Source organism: Alosa sapidissima, chromosome 10, assembly GCF_018492685.1.
Source record: "Alosa sapidissima isolate fAloSap1 chromosome 10, fAloSap1.pri, whole genome shotgun sequence".
Classification (NCBI taxonomy): domain Eukaryota; kingdom Metazoa; phylum Chordata; class Actinopteri; order Clupeiformes; family Clupeidae; genus Alosa; species Alosa sapidissima.
In genome coordinates, this window is record NC_055966.1 from 5446940 (window position 1) to 5469044 (window position 22105).

The 22105-nt window shown below is 43.8% G+C and overlaps 2 protein-coding genes across 5 annotated transcripts; one reads left to right on the forward strand and one right to left on the reverse strand.

Moving 5' to 3' along the window:
• Window positions 1–1724: 1724 nt before the first annotated feature.
• Window positions 1725–15281, reverse strand: epn1a (epsin 1a). 3 transcript variants are annotated; one of them, XM_042108327.1, is made up of 13 exons: window positions 14884–15281; window positions 13329–13511; window positions 12871–12972; window positions 12622–12780; window positions 12165–12293; window positions 9570–9690; window positions 8840–8991; window positions 8382–8453; window positions 7564–7647; window positions 5304–5574; window positions 4284–4451; window positions 2478–2726; window positions 1725–2366 (listed from the first exon to the last, which is right to left on the reverse strand). In XM_042108327.1, exons 3-13 carry the CDS (start codon window positions 12937–12939, stop codon window positions 1873–1875), a joined length of 1968 nt encoding a protein of 655 aa, XP_041964261.1. In that variant the 5' UTR covers window positions 12940–12972; window positions 13329–13511; window positions 14884–15281; the 3' UTR covers window positions 1725–1872. The 3 variants fall into 3 exon arrangements, with proteins under 3 accessions (XP_041964261.1, XP_041964262.1, XP_041964263.1); XM_042108328.1 differs by lacking the exon at window positions 8382–8453; XM_042108329.1 differs by lacking the exon at window positions 4284–4451.
• sbk3 (SH3 domain binding kinase family, member 3) lies at window positions 12013–21949 on the forward strand. Of its 2 annotated transcripts, none has more exons than XM_042108335.1 (4): window positions 12013–12042; window positions 19846–19990; window positions 20144–20346; window positions 21060–21949. In XM_042108335.1, the coding sequence occupies exons 2-4, from the start codon at window positions 19966–19968 to the stop codon at window positions 21786–21788; spliced, it is 957 nt and encodes a 318-aa protein (XP_041964269.1). In that variant the 5' UTR covers window positions 12013–12042; window positions 19846–19965; the 3' UTR covers window positions 21789–21949. The 2 variants fall into 2 exon arrangements, with proteins under 2 accessions (XP_041964269.1, XP_041964268.1); XM_042108334.1 differs by lacking the exon at window positions 12013–12042 and adding an exon at window positions 17230–17501.
• Window positions 21950–22105: the final 156 nt, after the last annotated feature.

Here is a 22105-nt window from a genome sequence, read left to right on the forward strand (position 1 = left end):
ATGAATGACTAATCAGAAGAGGACTTGTGAAAGGCATTATGGAAAAGGACAAGGTATTAGTCACAGTTGACTTTAACCCAGGCTTATTCTATTGGTTGCGATTTCAAAGTTTGGATTCTCAGACAAGCACTGTCCTGTATTGCCTGAAAACGTATACTGATCTGGTGCTCTGGAAGCAAGGAACAGGATATATCACAGGATGTGGTTCCTAAATCAGGCGTCTGTCTTTTGAGTCACCACTGGCAAGTGAGCAGCTGACAACATTAACTTGTGCAGGATGTGTCCTGCTGAAAGGGAGCCGTCCACTTTCAGCATTGCAATGTCTTGTCCTTCCCCTCTGAACCTGCGGGTGCCAGATCACCCAAACCTCTGCTAACTGTATTAAACCGTTTAAAACTAGATTAAGGGAGTTTGACACCTTGCGAAGTTTACTTTTTTTTGTCCAAAAAATTCCCAAATGTGCATGTGACAAATGGCACAAATTTGGACTTACGCCTGCAAGTTTATTTTTAAAATATGACCATTCAAATTTAATTAAAAATGACAGCACGGATCATTCATCCAGTCCCCCATATTAAATTTATTTTTTTTTACCTTTAATTCAGATGATCATCTGTTTTTATACAAGCATTTTAGTTCTCCTCCTCTTGTCACACCAGCAGGAGAAAGAAGCGTGTGGAGGTCACATGCCTAGAGACTGGGGTACAGGTGACCTGTACACATGACAGTGTGAAAAATGTAGGCTTCAAAACAAATCCAGAGGGGCGAGAGAAGATGAAATAATAATTGAAAATAAAATAGGACCTTTTATAATACCTTCTTTTAATCCCCACATTTACAAAGCATTGAAAAAGTGACTTTAAAAAAAATACAATTCATGTTGTATTTCGCCTTTCAAGTGACTGTAGTGAGCCAGGAGGTTGGGAGATTGGAAATGCACATATAAACACAAGTGCAGACGTATATACACAAACACACACCCACACATGCCAAAACACATTTGCTCTCACTCAATGTACAGCCATACATTCACACACACGCACACACAATTTCCCATTTTCCCCTCGATTCATGAAATGTTTAAAATCACATTTTTTTTTTGATTGTTACACAGAAATGTTTGAAGGGAAGAGAAAGACAGGCCGCTCATTTAATGGCATAGTTCAGTGTGATTTTCCTTGTTCCCTAGAGTACAAAAAATTAAAATAAATTACATTAAACATTAAATAAGATTTTTAAAATAATACAGCCATTGAATGATTTCGACCAGTTTTGCCTGAAATGTCGCTGTGAGTGTTGTCCCATCCATCCTTCATGCACTCGTTTAATCTCAAGTTTCTCCCTCCTTCTGATCCTCCCGCAGAGAGACGAACGGAGAGGCTGTGTGTGATCACAATCAGTTTTGTTTTAGTGGCTATGCTCGACCCTCTCTTCTTCCCCCACCCACCCAATCACTCATTAGTCTCTCAATCACTTCATCATGTCTGCGCAGTACTGGTGATGGCATACTACAGTGATGTCCTACACTGATTAAAGCCCCTCATCATCCACCCTCTATACTGCCCAAACAGGCTGGGGGAAAAAAAGAAAAATAATTTAAACGAATTTTGAAATTAAATAAATAAACACTTCTTAATCTTCTGCATTCCACCCAAGGGAAAAAAATCAAAAAAACATAAAATTGAAATGCTTTCTGTGAAAGAAAATAAATTTCTTTTTTTTTCTTTTCATATTTTTTTTTTTAAATATAGAGATGTACATGTAATTCTGTATTTTTTGTTGTTGTTGTTGTTGATGTTATTTCCAGACACATAAACTGTTTGTGATGAGGGGCTGGAGCTGTGGAGGGTAGTGTGGGAGTGTCAGACGCCCTCAGAGAAGGAAGGGATTGGTGCTCGCTCCAGTGGCCCCACCTCCCCCCACTGCACCCCCAGCACCCATCACCCCTCCCACCCCCGTCGACCCGCCCAAAATCAATGGGGGCTGACCAGGCACCCCAGCGCCCATGAAGTGGGCATTCCCTGGCGGGGCCATGGGGGACATCCCACTGAAGGGCATCCCCATCGGGCTTGACTGCACCATTCCCATCCCCATACCGGGGGGCACCATGGGGACTCCCATCCCAGGCATGCCCATCACGGGCGGAACCATTCCCAGGGTTGGGGGGGGCATGTGACCCAGCATGGGGTTCGGTGGGACTGGGCTGGTGCGTAGCTGGTTCAGACCAAGCGAAGAAGGCTGTGGGGAGATTGAAGCCATAGAGGTCGAGCCAAAGGGGTTGGAGGTTGGAGGAGGGGTGGGAGAAACCCCCCTGCTGGAGATGGTACTGCCCGGAGTGACGGCCATACCAGGCACCGGGGATGAGCCTGAGGGAAAGGAGGGAGGGCAAGAGCGAGAGAGAGATTAGAAAGGAGAAAAATAACTTCATATGAGATACTTAAAACAGGACATTTGTTTTCCATAGCAGTGGTCCTCACCTTGTGTCTGTAGGAAGGGGTTGTTCGTGGAGGAGTTGGAGAGAGAGGGAGGAGGCTGCTGTTTGGGTTTGGGCTTGGATGATATCAGAGAATCCAGGTCCACCAGCGCCGCGTTGGGCCCCAGGAAGGACTCAGGCGTCTTCCTCACGGGCAGGCTGGAGCCCAGCGAGGAGAGGTCAAAGGGCACGGGAGAGCCTGTGCTACCTTTGCTCCCGTCGCCGGCTGATGAGCCTCTTCTCTCCGGGTCTCCTGAAGAAACACACACACAAACGGAGAAATAGGAGCGCAAGTAGCGAGAGGCAAGAGCCAAAGAGAACACGGAACAAAAATGGAGTGTTAGAGTCTCATTATGACATGATGGTGTCACACAATGACCACTGATGTGTGGAGGAGAGGAATGCTGGAGAGGAGAGACATACAGACATACAGACAGACAGACAGAGACTGGCCCATTCCAGACAGCACACAACACAGCTCCTCCAAACAGAATGGCAATAGCTTCATTCAGTTCAGCGCCTCGGACTGCTGGCTGGCAAAGAGCTGACGGTGAGAAACTGTGCGTGTGTGCGTGTGTATCAGGGTTGGAAATTAACTTTTTAAGATGTGAACATCTACCAGCCATTGAGAGATAAATGGTCAAATGGTCACCAGCCATTCAGTAGTAAATCATTATTTTGTGCATGAAATGTACAATCAACTGTCCTATTTTACTAGCATTCGCTGTTGCCAATTTCCATCCCTGGTGTGTGTGCATGTGTGTGAGTGTGGCTGATTCTCAAACACTTAGGGCCCTTTCATGCACCCGGCGCAAGGTGGCGCAAAGCGCGACGCAAGGCTTATTCTTATCTTACGCTCAAAGTGAGGAATTTTTCGCCACGCGCCCAAACCTTGCGCCCAGGGGTGTGGCAATTAACAACATAAGGTGTGGTCTGGCGTTTGATCCAAAAGTCGCCATCCTACACCCTCTAAAAATCATTACGCCACTGACCGAGAAAAACCTGGTCTATAGCGAAAAGCGCATATAAAGCACCACTGAAGACGCACTGTCACAAGATGTAAGCAGCAACTCCTCTGCAGGATAAATACCCTTAGGATTTTTATTCTGTCATTCGAACATTACTGGGGTAAGTGTTGCTTTTTTCAGGCTATGTTTTCGATGGTAACCCTGTGTCAGTCGTAGTAGTGAAAGTAATTAATAATTAATAAAAAATTGTCGTTGATTATGAGACCACGGTGAAGTTAGTCTTACTTTGCCTATGAGTTCAAATAATAGGCGAGTGCAAATGCATGTAGCTTATACTCTGCTAGTCAGGTTTTAGTAAAGCAAGGTTTAGTGGAATCCCTGTTCCAAATGGTCTCGCAGATTCCTTCAAATGCGCCACTGACTATCAAAACAGTGTTTCCTCTACGTTTATTTCAGCATGGCGGCCCCCCACGGTTTAATTAATACCGTCACGGTATCAGAATCAGGGCAGACGCACAATGTAGTTGCAGTTGCTTTTTAAATAATCCTGCCGACGTATCCTCCCCTGCTGGCTGCCACTCACATTGCAACTTAACAATAAGTAGTCAGACCTGCCGCCACTGTTAAAAAAAAATCTAGCGGAAACACTGCAAAATATTGATATTTGAAGTTGCGCGGCTTGCTGCTAAAGGGAACCGCCAAAATAGGGCCCTTTATGACAAATGAAAACTATTCCTTAAATGTATGCACACCGGCTTATTTTTACTGTTGCAGTGACTATGTGAGTATATTTATATATGTGTGTGTGTGTGTGCACGCGTGCAAGTGTGCAGTATGTGTACCTGTGCCATTGGTATGTTTGGTGGGGGCGCTCCAGGGATCAGAGGTGAGGGAGTCAGTGACAGGGACAAGCCCATCCACAGCCCAGGGGTCACCTGACCCGGAAGCTACAGGGGCCGGGGCTGGGGCCACTGAGGTCCCCCAGGGGTCCGCACTGGGAGGGGTCACAGCTAGGGGGGAGAGGTGGAGGGGCTGAGGGTTAACACACAGGCAGGGCAACAACAGTTGGGATGAGACGGGGAGGAGAGATGGGGGGGGGGGGGGGGACTGCACAGACATCCATGTTCTTCATAGTGGACCTTATCACGGACAGGAACGACAACCTGAAGATATTTCCACATACATGCCTCTTTCTACTACATGATTTGATATTCTGGCAGACTGGTACTGCTATGCCACATTCAACAGTATAATGGGTCTGTTTCCAATTAAAGAATTGTTTCAGATTCTAATAATTTTAAACTAAATGAGTATTAATTAGTATTATGAAATATCCAGTAAACCACATTGCGTATGGTAAATATCAGAGCTTAATTATCAGTATGACTTCACTGATATTTAATTTAATGCTCTATGATGTCAATATCTGTCAATATCTACTTGAGGAAATGCTTAAAATAAAATAAAAAAATCAATTTGAGGAATATCATTTGAGAAAAAGCAGTTAATAAACATCTGATTTGTTTCGAGAACAAAATGGGACAGCAGAGCAGAGTAATCTCACAGGACACTGGTTCACCTCAAACTCTGCATACTCAAACACACAGCTCACATTCACAGAGCAAGTGCAACTTTACATGAACCATTTCTGTACTGTAAACATTATACATAACCAAAGTTAATTCTCCAATTAAATGTTCACCAGGTAAATCTGTTGTTTTTATTAAGTAGAAATTGTTTCCATGGGCCTCATTAAGTTCTTACCGATGTCCTTGACTGTTACCTGTTACTATTAAGTGCATGAGTCAGTCCACACACTTAACATGTCCAGAGGTAAGAGGCTACAGGATGGCTGCACTCACTTGTTGAGCCCCAAGGGTCTGAGTTGGCTCTGGCGGAGTCTCCCCACGGGTCTGGAGGGGGCTCTATCTTAGGCGGGCCCCCGCCCCAGGGATCGACAGGGGGGGAAGAGGGCGAGGCAGCCCCCCATGGGTCTGCCGCACCCCAGGGCCCAGCGACAGGGGCAGGGGCCGGTGCTGCTGTGGGGGGAGGGGAGGGCCCAGCAGAACCCAATGTCGTCGGGGCAGCAGGAGCGCCCCATGGGTCAACAGCACCCAACTCCATCAGGGAGCTCTGAGACAGAGACAGCAGTTAACACACACACACAGACAGACACACACACGTGCCTCTATGAGAGTGGCGTGCACACAGACCGTAGTTACTATGCTCTCCTTCCCCTAGCTCAGACAAAAAAAAAAAAACGGTGGCATTTGAGTTCTGGGGCATGCAGGGCTGACTTACATGTTGCTCATCAACAACTTCATTTGCAGTTTTTTTAGAATCATTCTGTACTCTGGCTTATCTGTTCTGTCTGTTTCCTTTTGATGGTATCAGCCACGGTAACGCCATCTCAAAAAACTAAACCAGTGAAACAAAGTACACTTTGGTGCTCCATTAGAATGCCTGTGTTAGTGACCACATTCTGTAATGGTCCATTAGAATGGCTGTGTTAGTGACCACATCCTGTGATGGGTCCTCGGCATGCTCACTTAAAAACATCGCACCGGCATATTAGCAAGTAAAGGGTAACTTGTTCAAAGGAACCCCAAAAACTAAACCAAGACCATGATTTACTGTACATAAGCCAAATATGCCACATGTGAACACGACCAGACAGATTCAGTCAGAAATACATGAGGCACAGAGGTAGTGACAACTGGGTAGAGGTCTGTGGTATTCTGTGGTACATGAGGTAAAGTCTACCAGCTGCCCTGACAACACTGAACTCTGTACTACATAGGCGGAAGGGGGGGGGGGGGGGGTTGTGGTCAAGAGAGTGAGAACTCCATCCACAGCAGCACCACAGCCCTGAATTAAGACAGACGGACAGAAGAGCAGGCAGATACCATCACACTCACTCCCACACACACTTTCAGACAGACTGTTGTTTTGACAGAGTGTTGTTTTGAACGCACGCAGGGTGAGAGACACAGACAGAGCAGGTAACTCTTGGAGAGTGAGAGGCAGGTACACACAGTTCAGCGGGTTTTCGGCCTTCATCTTCCACACACTTCCACACACTCAGTGGCGCTGTGCCCATACAATTAGGGTGGGCACGTGCCCGCCAAAAATCACAAGATTGACATTTTTCCAAAGGGGCGATTCATTTCAATGCATTGTTACTAGCTAATCAGGCCGCAGTTAACGCGTCATCCACGCATTTCTCTTTCGGGTGTCCCTGGGTAACTGCATTCAGCTGTTTGACAGCTGGTGCTGGTTCTGAACTAGCTATTGGCTGATCTCTGTTCAATAGGCGGGACTTAACAAGACGGTGACTTTGGCAAAGCAGACAGGGAGGCAGATAGGTAGCAACAGTGCTTTTGCCCCCTTAAATCGAGATTATGGATAAAAAATGGACAAACATGAATTAGTTAGTTAGCCTATATTAAATTAGCACAGGGTAGCCTAATCACAATTGTGTGCACTAAGCTCATAGGTTTGTCAGGAATAACAATGGAAAGCTGTCTGTGGTGTAGTGTCTTCAGTAGCCCTAAGGACAACAACTGGAAATGTAATATTATCCAAGATCGTTTAAGTTGTCTGTTAACACTGCAAGTAGCCTAGCAGCCATCCAATGTAAATACTTTGAAATTAGGCTAGGCTACTTGCAGTGTCTCCATGTGGAATTAGCTTGACATAGGGCGGTAAACAGAAAAGAAAAAAAAAAAAAAAAAAACACAACGTTTGGCTGATGGGTTTTAGCCTACACTGCAAAAATAATTTTAGGCTATAGGCTACAGTAGGCTATTTTTGAACAAATGACCAACATTGTGTAGGCTAAGTGACTACTGGTATATGATTTTAACATTTCATGTGCCAGAATGAAACAGGCAAAGTTAAAAGCAATCCCATCGGACATGACATGCCTAATTTTTGTTTTGATCTTGAAAAGGGGTTTTAAAAAAATGCAGCTCAGCCCCGTGCCCACCCAAAAATATGGTTTGCACAACGCCCCTGCACACACTCACACACATACCCACCACATTTGGATATGCCCCTCTCTCTCCCCCTCTCTCTCACTCTCACACACACATGCACGCACACACGCACACACACACACACCTCCTCAGGCTTGGCCTTCTCCCTCTTACTCTCCTCGATGGCCATCTGCAGTCTCAGGTCGTCTCCCCTGCGCAGGCGCTCCTCCTGCCAATCATACACCACCGCCACATCATCAGACAGGGATGTGAACCAACCCAACCACAGCCTCAGCAGATCAAACATGGGGGGCTGATGGGAGATGGAGTTTAATGTCGACCCCATACCCCATCAGCCCTTGAGACGTGTTTGTGTTCGTAAAACATTTACTTCCCTGAAGGTGTAGCACATGGAGATAGGTTTGGTGTTTGAAAGCATGCATTTAGTGAGAACAGCGAAGGGAAGGATATGTGGTGATTACTGACACAGGCGGCCAGTTGTATTTTCAGTAAGGCAGATTCAACATTTCCATGTTAAGTGTTTTGCATAATTACAAATAGATTTTTTTTTATCATGCATGTGTTTGGTTATTCATTGAGAAGTGACAACTGCAAGTTATCAACAGTTTTCTGATGGCTTAGGTTTTCACCAAAATAAATGTGGCACCATGATTTCTTGCAAAGCATGAAGACTTCTAAACACCTCTGTCCGCTATACCATGTATGAACCTTTTTATTCACCTCCAAGATGAATTAATGATTACAACTGTCTAATGTAAGAAACAGAGGTGCAGAAAAACATTAATGTTTGCCAGTGACCATCAGGATTACTTTGAATCAGAACTCAGACTTGAGTTGGCTGTACATTTGAGATTGCGTTCAGAATTTTGGGAGTGGAACAGAGAGCGAAAGCAGACGGCCCACGATGACTTTGGTCGCCGTGGGTGAGCTTTGACCTCTGACCTTTTCTTGTAACTTCTGGCTGAGAGCGATTGCATAGGTGAGCTCCGCATCCTCCAGAGGGTCAGAGTTGGGCTGGAGGGGGGGGGGGATTGGGGTCAACAGGTGAGTAGGGGCAGATATTTACCCTCTGTGCTCTGAACTAGGCCACAACCACTTTGCAATCATGTGAGCGTCTATCCAATGCCCAATGACCCATATGGGTATTGCTTCTCTGAAAAGTTTAGTTCACTGGTAACACTGGACTTCAACTTTCACAGGAATTAATGATCAAAACTGGAAACAATAAAAAAAAAAGATGCGCATGTGTACATGGAACAGAACTGACAGTTTTGTGACCAGGTAGTCGTTATGCCTCTGGACTTTGGACTCGTGACCATCTGCAAGGCCGAGGCCTTCGGCGCAGTCTCTCGCGACCTTGGCCGAGTTACCTGCGTCCGGATAGGCTGCTCTGGCTTTACCTGCTCCGCCTCCTCTTTGCTCATGGCCAGCGCCAGCTGCAGCTGGAGGTCCTCCTCGCCGGAGCTCTGCGGCCACGCCTGCTCGCCGTCCGGCCCCTGCTGCACGGCCAGGCCGCCTCCCCCGAGGCCTGGAGCTGAGGGAGCAGAGGAGGCTGGGACATACATCACAGTCGTCAGACGTCACTCGCTGATCCGGTCACTCAAACACTGATCTGACCCGAGACATGAGTGCCCCCAATCGCCGGGGTTTGGCCCCAGCATGCTCCACAGTGTGCACTCGGTGTACACACAAGCAGCACGGCGCGTTTAGCTGGACTTTTAACCCCAAAAGCAGTGAAGCCTGAAACCAAAGCGTGTTCACAGGGAAGCGGGCATTTATGATGGTGTGTGTGTGTGTGTGTGTGTGTGTGTGTGTGTGTGTGTGTGTGTGTGTGTGTATGTGTTATGCAGGAGAGCGTGCACATGTTGGTGGTTGTGCATACTTATGTGTATAAATGTGTTTGTGTTTTTTAGCCAAAGAAAGGGGGAAGTGGTCGCAGACTGCAGTCATCATTCTTCCGGTCTGATTAGCTTTCAATTTCCATTTGAAAAATAAAAATAAACCAGCCCAGATATAATACATAATTGAGGTATTTTTATACAGCAGTAATTCAACAGCCAATGAGACCTGGGCGAGTGATGTTTCCGCTCCTGAGCAGGTGCGTAATGAGGCGGGGTCTGTGGTACTCACCACTGCTGGTCTGTGCCATCTTTTCTTTGGTCTTGAGTGCATGGATCCTCTCCTCCCGAAGTCTCTCCTCGTCCTTCAGTAGCGTCACCAGCTGTTTGGCTTTTTCTCTTACATTCACTCCCTATTATGCACAAACAACATTGCAGCGATAATTAAAAATTCCACATCCACACCATCTGTACATGCAGTCTTTTCCATTTATATTATGCGTGTTCCAGTGTTTGTACTGTAACAACAAAAAAGGTTTCAATCCTAAAACCTAATCTCCAATTCAGATATACATCTTTTATTAGGCTTGGCCAAAACAAACAGCGTTAGTATATGACCACATGTAGCCAGTAATTTAAGGGGTGGAAAAATAATGCCCTGTGAAGATAAGCACTGATGAACCTTTACCTCACTAGTACAAACATTGGCAGCACTAATATTGTAGAAGCTACAACCGGTAATCATTTGTCAGGGCTGGACGTTAACTTTTTTTTACACATAGTACTGGTGCTAGAGGTTAAAAGATTTGTAGCACCAGGCACAAAACCAGTAGCATCGGTATAAAAAACGTTTAAAATCTCTAAAAACAATCACAAATAGAGCAGTTCATCACAGTTCATCAATTGTGGGATCTAGGCCTACTGCAACTGGATTGATAAAATACCCTGGTACAAAAACAAAAAAACAATCCCCATCAGTTCCATGCAGTTTGACTTTTCAAACAAAGAGGTCATGCCATGGATTTTATACATATGCATTGGAAGTCAGCTTGTTTATTCTTGAATAAGCAGATGATGTGCTGAAGATTTTATTCTACTAAGATTTTATTCATGTTCAGTTCATATTTCTGAGTTTTTAGATTAGAGTATATCAAACTTTGTCATTGCACAAGTAACGAAATACAGTTTTACATCTAACCAGTGGTGCAAATGAGTAGGCTAACTGACACGTCACTAGACCGTTCCATACACATACAGTAGGTAGCCTACTGAAGATAGCTGAAGGTCCGTGGCTAAACCAGCCCTAATCGATAATGTTCTTGTAAAAGCTGGTTAAACACTACTAAGAGAGACTAGTGTTGAGTGTTATGTTGTGCATAAAGCATGAAGTGTGCTCAAATTTGACATTAATACATTGTGTACTGGGAATGTAACTGTAAATGAGGATGGTGTTATGTATGCAGCTTTTGGATCTTGAGAATGACACAAAGTGAAAAAAAGAATCAATATTTATGCCACTGATTATTAATGAGAAGTCAATGATAAACCATGTCATGAAGTAACTCCAATTATAACTTCTCTTAGCTCCCTTGTAGCATAATGTGGTCAAATCAGAGGTGCGTTCAAATTCGCAAAAATTGACGTTGGCGAACAGTTTTCTTTTTGTCTTGAGTTTTTGACGAACGTTTTGCGATCGCAGCCTCTTACTTTCACTTTCCGCTGCCCTCGTAGTCAGCATGCTGGTAGCCTAATAACGTGGGATGATGCCGTATGAGGTTACAGACAGGGCTACTTAAGATTTTAAATGAGTGACCGCGATATATTGTCTTAAGTAGCTTTTTTGCTAGACCCAACGAAGGCTGGCAATGTGGAATATTCCGCTGATTGGTGCACAAGCAAGTGTTCAGATTGGCTGTCTATCCGTCTTTTACGAGGATTTTCTTGGAGCAGCTCTTCCACACAACTTCGGTAGCCTAGTCAGTATGTCTCTTAGCTGTCCACTTTCATCAGACCATATATAGCACCCCCCCCCCCTCCACCCACTGACGATATCATCGTCCATCCCAATGTTTTACTGTACACATCGTCAAATGCCAATTAAGGGGACATCGCCCAACCCTACAATGTATGTAGTCTTGTGTGATTATACAACTGTTGCCTGCCCTTCCAATGCTGCAGGTAACATACTGCATATTTATCAAAATGAATAAGATAACTAAATGTTTTGGTTCTTTCGGTAATTTAGTTTTGAGATTTAAATTACCGGTAGACATGTTAGGAGGGAAAATCTACATCCATCTGACCGTTTCCTTCTCCACCACATTCCTAAAGATGACTGTTGACAAGAACCTGACCATTCAAACGCAGGCACACAGTGTAAAACGTCCTTGGGAAATGTGTGTGTGTATGTGTGTCTACTTCAAGTGTTATAAAGTGGTACCTGGGTTTCACCATGCAAGCCAAAAGTCCTTGAGCTTTCAGTTTGTTCTTGTGTAGCAGTGTCTGTGTGTGTGTGTGTGTGTGTGCGCGCGTGTGCTTTTGTTTGTGTGTGCACATACCAGTGTGGGTGTGTAAACAGTGTGTGTTTAGTAGGTGCAGGAGTAAGTGCACAGATGGATTGTTTGTAGAAGGAAGTGTAGGCTTTTGCATCAATTTCTTCCAGGCTGCAACTTCAAGAGTTTCTGAGAATTGGTATAGCTTTAACAGAACTCAGCCTGTGCACATACACGTCTCAGCAAGCGCTTGTATCAACAGCATAACTTAAGGTGAGCATGTGTTTATGCTTAATTTAAATTATCTATCCATTATAATTTAACTTGAACAACAGGTGTTTTAACTAGTTGTTTGTAGTGCCAAAGACAAGGATAAAGAGGGAGTGGTTGTGTACCTGGTCTTTGCCATCTCTGTCTATGTACTGAAAGTCTTTGAGGGTCTGGACCGCATAGATGTTCTCTCTGCACTGTTGGGCCACCCGCTCAGAGCCTGTCTTTATCAAGTACTCCATCAGTGTCATAGCCTACAAAGATACAATAAAAGTTTAAAATCAATGTCCAAACCTGCACAGTAATGGAAGGAACTGAATGAAAAAAATATATGATCTAGGTCTCTAAAACACCCAATAAGAAAAGAAAAACAAGAAACAAAAAGGGGGGGGGGGGGGGGGCTGTATGCACATACTGGTAAAACACCATGGTAACAACTACACCAAAAACACAAATAAGTATGTTAAGTGTCAATCAAAAAAGTCTGTCACAGCCCTATCTTCATATAATGAAATCCCCTATTTCCCATTTATTTTAGTATTTTGGAAATGATGGTTCAACAAATACCACTGTAATGCTTACTTTATATACATGTCTCCAGTTCTTGCCATGGTCATTCAATCGCTTCCACACCATGCTCATAATCTCTGAGAAGGCCACAACATTGTATGTTAGGTCTGCAATTTCAGACATGAGGGAACTGGAGGGCCCCCACGGGTCATTTGAGGTCGCTTCTCTGACCTGTGGGACGGCAGAAGAGACAGATTACACAGGTGCATGGTGAGAAATAAAAGGCACCGTAGAAAACGAGGGATTTGGTACAACACTCACCTTTATCTCTGCCTCAGAATAATTATGCACAATGTTCTTCACTTGCCGTCGTAGCGAAGACGTCGACATGGCAACAGCTTGGCTATCTGACTCGTCTGAAATCTAAGAGATTGTAAAACAGGGTCAATAAAACATTAATAGTTGCAGTACAACAGGGTGCTGCCTCCCAATACTGAATGAATATTGGAAACAAGACGAATAAAACTTCCCATTGTTCCCGAACGCCAGCACAAAGATAAGACAAAATCACACCAGAACACAAAATCCAATGACTAAGAGGAGCAATAAATTCCTGTGGCCTTGAATTATCTGCTCCATGAAGTGACAGCGCCAGCATGAAGTGTTTAAATCACTTCAGCCCAGTGGCAGGGTGAGAGCACTCGCTCTGGTTAAAACATTGACTTCCAAGTCCTCACAGGTCAGGAATAACAAAGGGACAGGCACGAGCAATCACCTACCTGCTAAAAAGGGACCAACGTGGACGTGGGCGTGTCTGTCTCTCTTTTTGCCTTCTTTCTTTTTTTTTTTGCCTTAGGAGTCACAGAGCTGACTTGGGCACGCTCACTCTTTCAGCCTGTCCACTTCCCTGCGCCTCCACAGGGCGACATTGGCTCCCGACAGTGGAGATTTGGGGGGGGGAACTGCACAGGGGATAAATAAAGGAGGAGGCTGTATAAAAACATACAGTCTGAAAAAAGAGGTTTACAGGGCAATAATGGTCAGCAGTAAGTAATATCAAAAGGAATTCAATTTCACAGACAAACCTAAGGTCAGTCAAATTAAAGCCCAGGGAAATCTGCAGAGCATTTTACTTTATGAAATATCAATAGTGATATTCTACAGCACATAAGACAACCAGAGTAGGAAATTACCTTCACCAAACAGAAATGTTTTTGGATGACTGGGTGTCTAGACTACACAGTTCCAGTTAAAACCTGCAGATAGACTAGGTCTGCAACGTTTCTCTTTCAATTTTATTCTGTGTTTGACAGCTCCCACCGACACACAAACACAAACCAAACTTAAAATGACATCATTATGCTGGTCGCTGCCTCTCAAATTGAGTTGTAAAGGGGATTCGTCATCTTCTATGAATACAGTGTACGATAAGGGACAAATAGATGGCACATTGTGCTCACAACTATGCGACTTGATTGCATAATCGCAACCTGATAACCGTTCCAAAAGTCGAGTTGAAGATTCCTGGAGCAAAGTCCCAAAAGTTTCAGTTAGTCACCAAAAGACCTTCAGTGACAATGAGGAAAGTTTGGCCTAACTACTTTCCCCCTAAATAGGCCTCCTCTTATGTAAGTAATGTGTTGCACTATACTTTAATTCAAAGCTAACAAAGCGTATGAAACAAGCTAAAATAAATGACGAGAACACAACGAAGCAGCAAATGTCCACATGACTTTCAAACTAAAAAAAAAAAAAGTCCAAAATCCTTGATCCACAGTGTGCAAGTGAGCCCTAAGGTTAACGTTTATAAACCCATCTAAGGTACTGACAGCACGCCTGCTTGGTAAAGTTAACTGTGACTCAAACTTATGAAGGTAAAAAGTAAAGTGATAAGCTAAACTTCAGTAAGACCGCTTAAATATATAACCAACCAAACATGACGACAATGACAGTGACAGCACGGTCTCGAGCGTTAACTGCTTCGCCCTGTTATCAAGGAACACACCCTCCAATGCAAGACCCCCACCCAGTTAGCTCGCTAGACAGCTAACATAGGTAACTTGGTTAGCAAAATGGATAGCTGCATTAAGTTAACGCTAGTTGACTTTGTACAACTGAGAACAACGATAAAGACCAGACAAGCAAACCCCATTTTAAAGTATTGGGTTGTTTACAGTGGACCACCAACTAGCACTGGTGGTACATTCAATAACGAACTCGAACAAGTTGCTAGCTAGCTAGCTAAACAAACAGAAAAGCTTGTTGGCTAACACGCTAGCACCTCTCTGGTCCCAACCATCATCTGGGTAACGTTAGGTTATCGGTACTACTTACCAATCAATTTCCCTTCTCCTTGTCAGCCACAAACACGCAGTGAAAGTAAACGCGTGGGGGTAAAGGGGAAGGGGAAGAAAGTGTGAATAAAAGGTGACGAATGAACAATTTATATAACTGTCACGACATGGAACCAATGCTAGCCATTAAGCTAGCTAGCGAAGGTAGATAGCAGCAGCCGATGATAACGAGCTGGCTGCCAATGGCCAGCTTCCTTTCTCGCAGGCTAAGTTAGCGGTTGAAGTGGCTACAAAAACAGGTGTATTTAGAATCTCGTCATGTGACAACTTGTCTGTTGTACAAATCGATGGTCATATGGAGTTTACTTAAAAAATATTCATAATAGTTAATACATGTTAAAAGCAATATACCATAATATTTATCTAGTTTGTGTCTATACTGACCCTGTTGTAGCTGAAATAGTACAAGGAGATGGCGGCACTTCCGCTTCCGCTCTAGCTACCGGATGGACCGCACCCCCTTGCACTTTCTTATTTTTTAATATTTATGAAGGGGCGAAACCACACAAAGTAGGCCTAAACTACGTGTGATTTTTACAGTAAATTACAAAGGCGGGTAAAATGTCTTGGCTATGATACATCTGTTGTGTAACAGAGTAAGTTAGGCTTTCATCAGAAAAAATGTCTGACAGGTGAGCTATAAATCACCATAAATCATCGCTGCATCTGCAATATTAAGTTTGACATTCTGTGAACGACTGGCGAACTATATGAAACGATCGCAGCTGAAGCACCTGCGGTATGAATAGCACATAAACACCCTCTTTCTTTTTCTATGTCTGTTTAACGTTAGAGGTTGCTATAGCATAAGTGACCACCCAGCGGCGATATACACCTGTAACCCAGCTGCTCATATGGCCTCATGACTTTTGTTGTGAAATGTAGCCCTATTTAGACTTGGACACAGGCTTTTTTGTTGATTAAGATATAGCCTACCACTGACAGTGACATTAAAATATCCATCAACCAAATTAAACACTTTTTATCTGTAGGCTCATGAACACATAGCTTAAAAAAGGCCTAGCCCATAGCCTGATGATAAACAATAGACCTGACAGAGATGCTATAGCCAAGGTGCAAAACATGGAAATTTGTCACATCTGGACTGTCATCTTCTCAACTCAAGAGAAACTTAAATCCAGTCAGAGCCGTTATTAAAGGCTATACTTATTGATTGACCTATGAACAATGAGTCTCAATCTGAATTAAGACTCATAGAAGAACATGATGGAATGGAGAGTATCGGAAAATGCAGCTGTCATGGTGTTCATTAGACAACTGGTGATGAGTGAATGAAGCAAGAAGTGTCGACTCAAGAGAGTTGACTGTCATGGCACCATGGATGCAGACGAGACTAAGCTGGCAGCTGTAGCCCTGGAGTGGCGTCGGTGGTAGTGACAACAGTGACTGTTTGCATTACATAACACTGGCTGTGGCATGAAATCTATAAGGTTATGTATATGAGGAGTTAGAAAGAGGAGGAGGTCAGGAGAGACAGAACGGGATACAGGAAAAGGATACAGAGCTGACAGTCAGACAGCATAGGCCTACATCAGCGTATTAAGCCATTTTGCAAGGTGAAAGCTTCAGCTGCGAGTTTTGTCACCCAGAAATGATTTCCTCTGAAGGATTTTGTGAAAAGAATGGAGAGTCTGGATGAGGTCGGAATGAGGCATGATGCTAAATAAGCTCGCCTATATGCTCTTAAAATTAATGACTTCTGCAGTGTGTGTTAACTCAATCAGTTTATGAAAGGAATTATGCAGCAGAAGACATTTGCAAAGACTGGAAAAGTTTTGAAATAACGTTAATTTTGCCATGAAATATAACCCAATGTCCAGAGTTCATACAATCTTGAGAAATGGTCGTAAATTAGAAGTAATTATTTGTGGAAACATCTTGTTAGCTAATTTGGCCTTGCAAATCCAGGACCTCTCCTTATTACCAGTGGAATCCTACGCTGCGGAAAGAATGTACTGATGGAGGGGGATGCACTGGGGGATAGGAGAAGGGTGTGATAGGAGGTTCTATGAGGGAGCTGGGATTAGCAGGTAGGGGATATAGATGGACAGAAGGCGGTCTCAGGAGGAATTCAGCAGGCTGATGGAGACGGACTAACTGACAGATTGGACACTCTAGAACATTAACACTGAGTGAGGGACGGACACATGGGGGTGAGAGGGAGGTCTGACATGCCAGGCAGCTGCAGTACATACATATTTGCAAGGAAAACAAATGGGAGAATTTGGAGAGGGAGCGAGGGACATGGAGAGGGAGGGGTGGGAGGAATAGAGAGGGTGGTGAAAGGGGACAGAGTATTAAAGAGTCGGAGTCAGTCAGGACAGTCCTATCGGTCTGATACAACACAACATGCAAGTGCGTTCAACTTGTGCGTGGGCAGAATCACAGCAGTTGACTTAGAAAAGCTGTCCACAGCAAGTAAAGATCGCGCACAGCAAGCCAGCACTAACCCAACGAGAGGGTATAAGACTCCAAAGTGAAAAGTTTGTTCATGACTGCATATGGACAGGACAATCTAAGATAGAGAGACAACAATAGTGAAATTAGTCACTTTGAAGAAGAGTCAACAACATGACAGTAAGTAAACCCTTAAAAGCATTTAAAATGCATTTACAACTGTTTATAAATAGATATTAAGGTTTTTATACTTGATAATCAGCTCCCATATATCCCTACATATTATTCATTGAGAAATATGGAATGATTGGATCACACTTTATTTAAATAAGCCTGCCAAATATGCATAATCTATTATGTGCACTGTAATAGCAGCATGGTATGTCCTGATGAATCTAAGTCAAAACTTTACTATCATGAAAGTAATGGTGGGACTGCGGTCAGGGCTTGCACAAAAAATATCAATGTGCTATTTTGTGCTATAAATGTGTAAGACTGCATATAAACTCTGTAACAAGGGTTTACGTAAAATACAATTTAATATGTTTTCATACTGTATATTTCATTGAATAATTAATCCTTTACAAATCATTGAAAATTGCATTTGATGCAGACACTTTGTCTTTGAGAAGAGCAAAATTGCTGGAAGGAGTCTCAGCTTTTAGATCGGTATTTCTTGGTCAGTTTTGCTAACCATTGAAAAGTGTTAATAGTGTTAGCTCCTGTTCCAGCTTGTTATAAAAAATATTAGACCAGTTGTCTCTTCTCATACCAACCACATTGCAAGGGGCTCTTATGACATGTTAAGGATTACTTAATAAACACTCAGGATTAGAAGGACTTCTATGAATGTCACTTTGTTATGGCACAGCATAGGCACAGTCCATTAATGCATAGGTTACATAACGTATAACATGGGGAGATCCCTGTGGGTGAGCCATCCTTAAGCTTTAGAGCTCTAGCAGGTGTAAGTAGGGATGTATGGAGTAGGGATGTATTTTTAAAAAGTTGTCCTGAGGAAGTTTTTTGTTGGTGGCTGACTGCGTTTCTGATTTGAATTGGTGTGTATCCCCTTATTTTCCTTGTAAATTGGAGGGGAGGGGGTCCAGTAAAACAGTTAATCAATTGTAGTATTCACAATTAAACAGATTTAGTGATTTTGTGCATTCAACCTGATGTAGGTGTTCTTATTGTTCAAAAGTTTGGAGTCACTTAGAAATGTCCTTGTTTTCATCATTGATGCTGTAAATGGCTGATCTTTAATGCAATATCTACATTTTAACATATACACAAGTATAGATGCCCATTATCAGCAACCATTCATCCAATGGCACATTCTTTATACTAATATCATTTCAAAAGGCTAACTGAGAAAACAATTGAGAACCTTTTTGCAATTATTTAAGCACATAATGTAATCTAAAACTGCCCTGATTAAAAAAAAAAACAATGCAACTGATCACAGCTGGTATTCTGTCTATAATAGAGTGGAATGGAAATTTCTACATGACCCCAAACTTTTGAATGGCAGTGTATATGTCAACGGTGTGATTTTGAAACATCTTATTCTAAACGTACATGTGGTGTACCCTGGACGACTTATATTGGCAGGGCATCAAACTCACTTCATAGCCCGCCGATAGGACAAGGACAATCCCATTTTTTTCCACTTAAGTGTTCCATAGCAACTCAAAATACAGTACAATGGCTACGTGTCTACAACAGGCCCAACTCATATCAGTGGAACACTTCTCTGCACTCCATTGTAATTGCAAATACCACACAGCTCAAATCCTAGTCGTGACGTTGTTCTTGCGTACAGAGTCATTGCAAATTCCAGGCGAACTCCAGTGGTCACAAAATGTCCTATAGGTTCATGCCGTCTGCTATTGCATGGGAAGGGTTTCTTATTGAACAGGTGGAAACTTTGCTGATTGATATGCTCAAGGGAAAAGTCTTTGATATAAATACACATTGTAGTTGATATTGATACAGTCATTTTGATTGTGTAACAAGGGAGTATGCTATGGACTTGGTCTATTTTGAGGTGTGTCCGGGGGCTGGTGAAGATAGAGGTGTTAAAACCTCCATGTATTGTTTGGCCGTGTCTCTGTTTGAACTGGAAGACATGAGAAGACATGTCACACACAATACTGTTATGCTGTGGTGGCATTTAGTTCTTCACTTATGTAAGCACAGAGTATACAGTGGGTATTTCAGACTCATTAGCAGTGTGACAGCTCTGACTGAAGGGCACTTGAGGTCTCAATTTTGCAGCAGTTCAGTTGTTTAAAACAGTTACTATTTAATCAAATGATTATCAAATGTCCAACTTATACTACTTCACATTTTCTTTAAATATGTTCTTGATGACACTCAAACACAGTTGGTGTAGAGACAATGTGTACTTTGGCGTACTTTATTATGCATCAGAATTGGAGATGTTGATACTGTACATCAACCTACAACTTTTGAAGCCATGGGAAACTCATTGATAACGCTGACATGTGTTTTTTTATTCTAGGCTGCGACAGAGCAACTGGACGAGCTCTGCTATCTCACAGCTCAGTCACTGACCACACTGAAGACGTCAGAGCACTTTAAGCTTATCAAGCTGCTGGGACAGGGGTCATATGGAAAAGTCATGCTGGCTGTGCACAAGAAAATAGGTGTGTGGGACTTTGAGATGGTACTTTTAACACCATATATCGATATGGAACCAGAGTGTGCAGCGCTACCCTCACTTTTAAACGCCAAACAAAATAGACATCATTGTAAAGAATGGCTTGTTTACACAGTTTGCTTTTTGATTGGCCCTCCAGGGACACCCATGGCACTGAAGTTCTTCCCTCGCCCGGACACGTCCCTCCAGGCGTTCCTGCGCGAATACAACCTTTCGCTGTCCTTCTGCACTCATCCCTCTCTCAACCGAGCCCTCGGGATCTTCTACTCCACTCCCTCCTACTACGTCTTTGCGCAACAGGCTGGTCTCCATGGTGACCTGTATGATGTCATTGTGTCAAAGGTCAGCATTTCATTCTGTATGTGCTAACATTATTCACTGCCAATCCCATTTAAACTCCCATTTTGCAACATATTTTTGAGACTGATGTCATTGGTCCACTTCTTTGCTATTTCCTCTGTTGCAAGCGCCACACCACGTTCACAATGTGACGTCTCATCATGTTCGTGTTCACAACACATCCTATTTAGATACTGTGCCATCCATCACTACTTTCTTGTCACATTTCCGAGGCTTGAGTGAGGATATCTCCAGATGCTCATAACATCTCCAGATGCTCATAATCCTCATACTCAAACACAGGCAGGCTCGCATGTATCGCCTTACGTCTCCAGTGCCTTGAAAAAATGCCAAGATAATTTGTCTTGTCATCGACCCAATGCAATGCACTTCACTTTGAGGAGACTAATTGCCAAAGCAGGATACGCTGCATGTGGTATCTCAGGAACTCTCTCTCTCTCTCTCTCAAATCAAATGGTGCTTTATTGGCATGAATGAATAAAGTCATTGTTGCCAAAGCTACAGGTATAGCATGTTAAGAATTAGCTTTACATTAAAATGATTAGACATAAAGACAAAGGAAATAATCAAGAAAAGAAAAAGGACGGTAAAAAGGACTGCTGCTTGTGGCATCTCAGTGACATACTCTCTCTCTCTCTCTCTCTCCTCTCTCTCTCTCTCTCTCTCTCTCTCTCTCTCTCTCTCTCTCTCTGTAGGATGGTATAAGTGAGGAGTGCTCTCAGAGAGTGATATCTCAGTTGAGTGGGGCTGTGTCCCACCTCCACTCTCTTGGCTTTGTGCACCGTGACATTAAGCCTGAGAACATCTTCCTCTGTGATGCTGCGTGCCGCTGGGTCAAGCTGGGGGACTTTGGCCTGGTGAGGGCTCAGGGCACGGAGGTCCGTGCCGTCTGGTATGAGTCACCCTTCTGCGTGCCTGAGGTAGCCGCGGCCAAAAGGAAGAAACTTCAAAGCAGGACAAAGAAGGAAGTGGATGGGGAGGAGGAGGAGGAAGAGGAGGATATTTGGATGTCCGTAGAGCCCAGTTTGGATAGCTGGGCCCTGGGAATTCTGGTGTTTTGCCTGCTGACCAGCTGCTTCCCCTGGGAGGAGAGCACCTCAGATGACCCGTCCTTCCGCGCGTACAAGAAGTGGTTCGACCACATGGCCGACAGCGAGGAGGACGCCAACTGCTATGACCAAATCGCTCCGTACTTTTCCATCTTCAGCCCGCTAGCTCTGTCCCTCTTCAGACAGCTGCTGAACCCAGAGCCCTCGCTCAGGTCCGGGGCCGACGAGATCCCGGGCTACCTGGGGGGCTCCTGGCTCCTAGAGACTGAGCAGGAGGAGAGGAGGAAGGCAGAGGAGGCCGAGAGGGAGGCCAGGAAAGTGTCTGACGGAGGAGTCACACGGGAGAAAGAGAAGGAGGGAAGAGGAGAAAGATAAATGGTTTACCCCTTATAGTGTTATTCATTGGCCCTTGCACTGTATATGAAGAGTTCAGATGCAAAACCCTCTAAATCCGTCTGACTACTTTTCTTTTAAATGAGCATTTAAATTCAGGCTCCTATAGGTTTTTGCCTATAAATCGATATTTCAGACCAGGAAGAGAGTGGTATTTAGTGGGTTTAGAAGTGAAATTATTTGATTAGCGTATACTATGTGTGGAGAGCATCCCCTCACCATCTTTATCTCATTTTTGACATAGGTGGCATTTAGAGGCTTTTGCATCTGAACCCTTCATATGTTGAGATATAGTGACA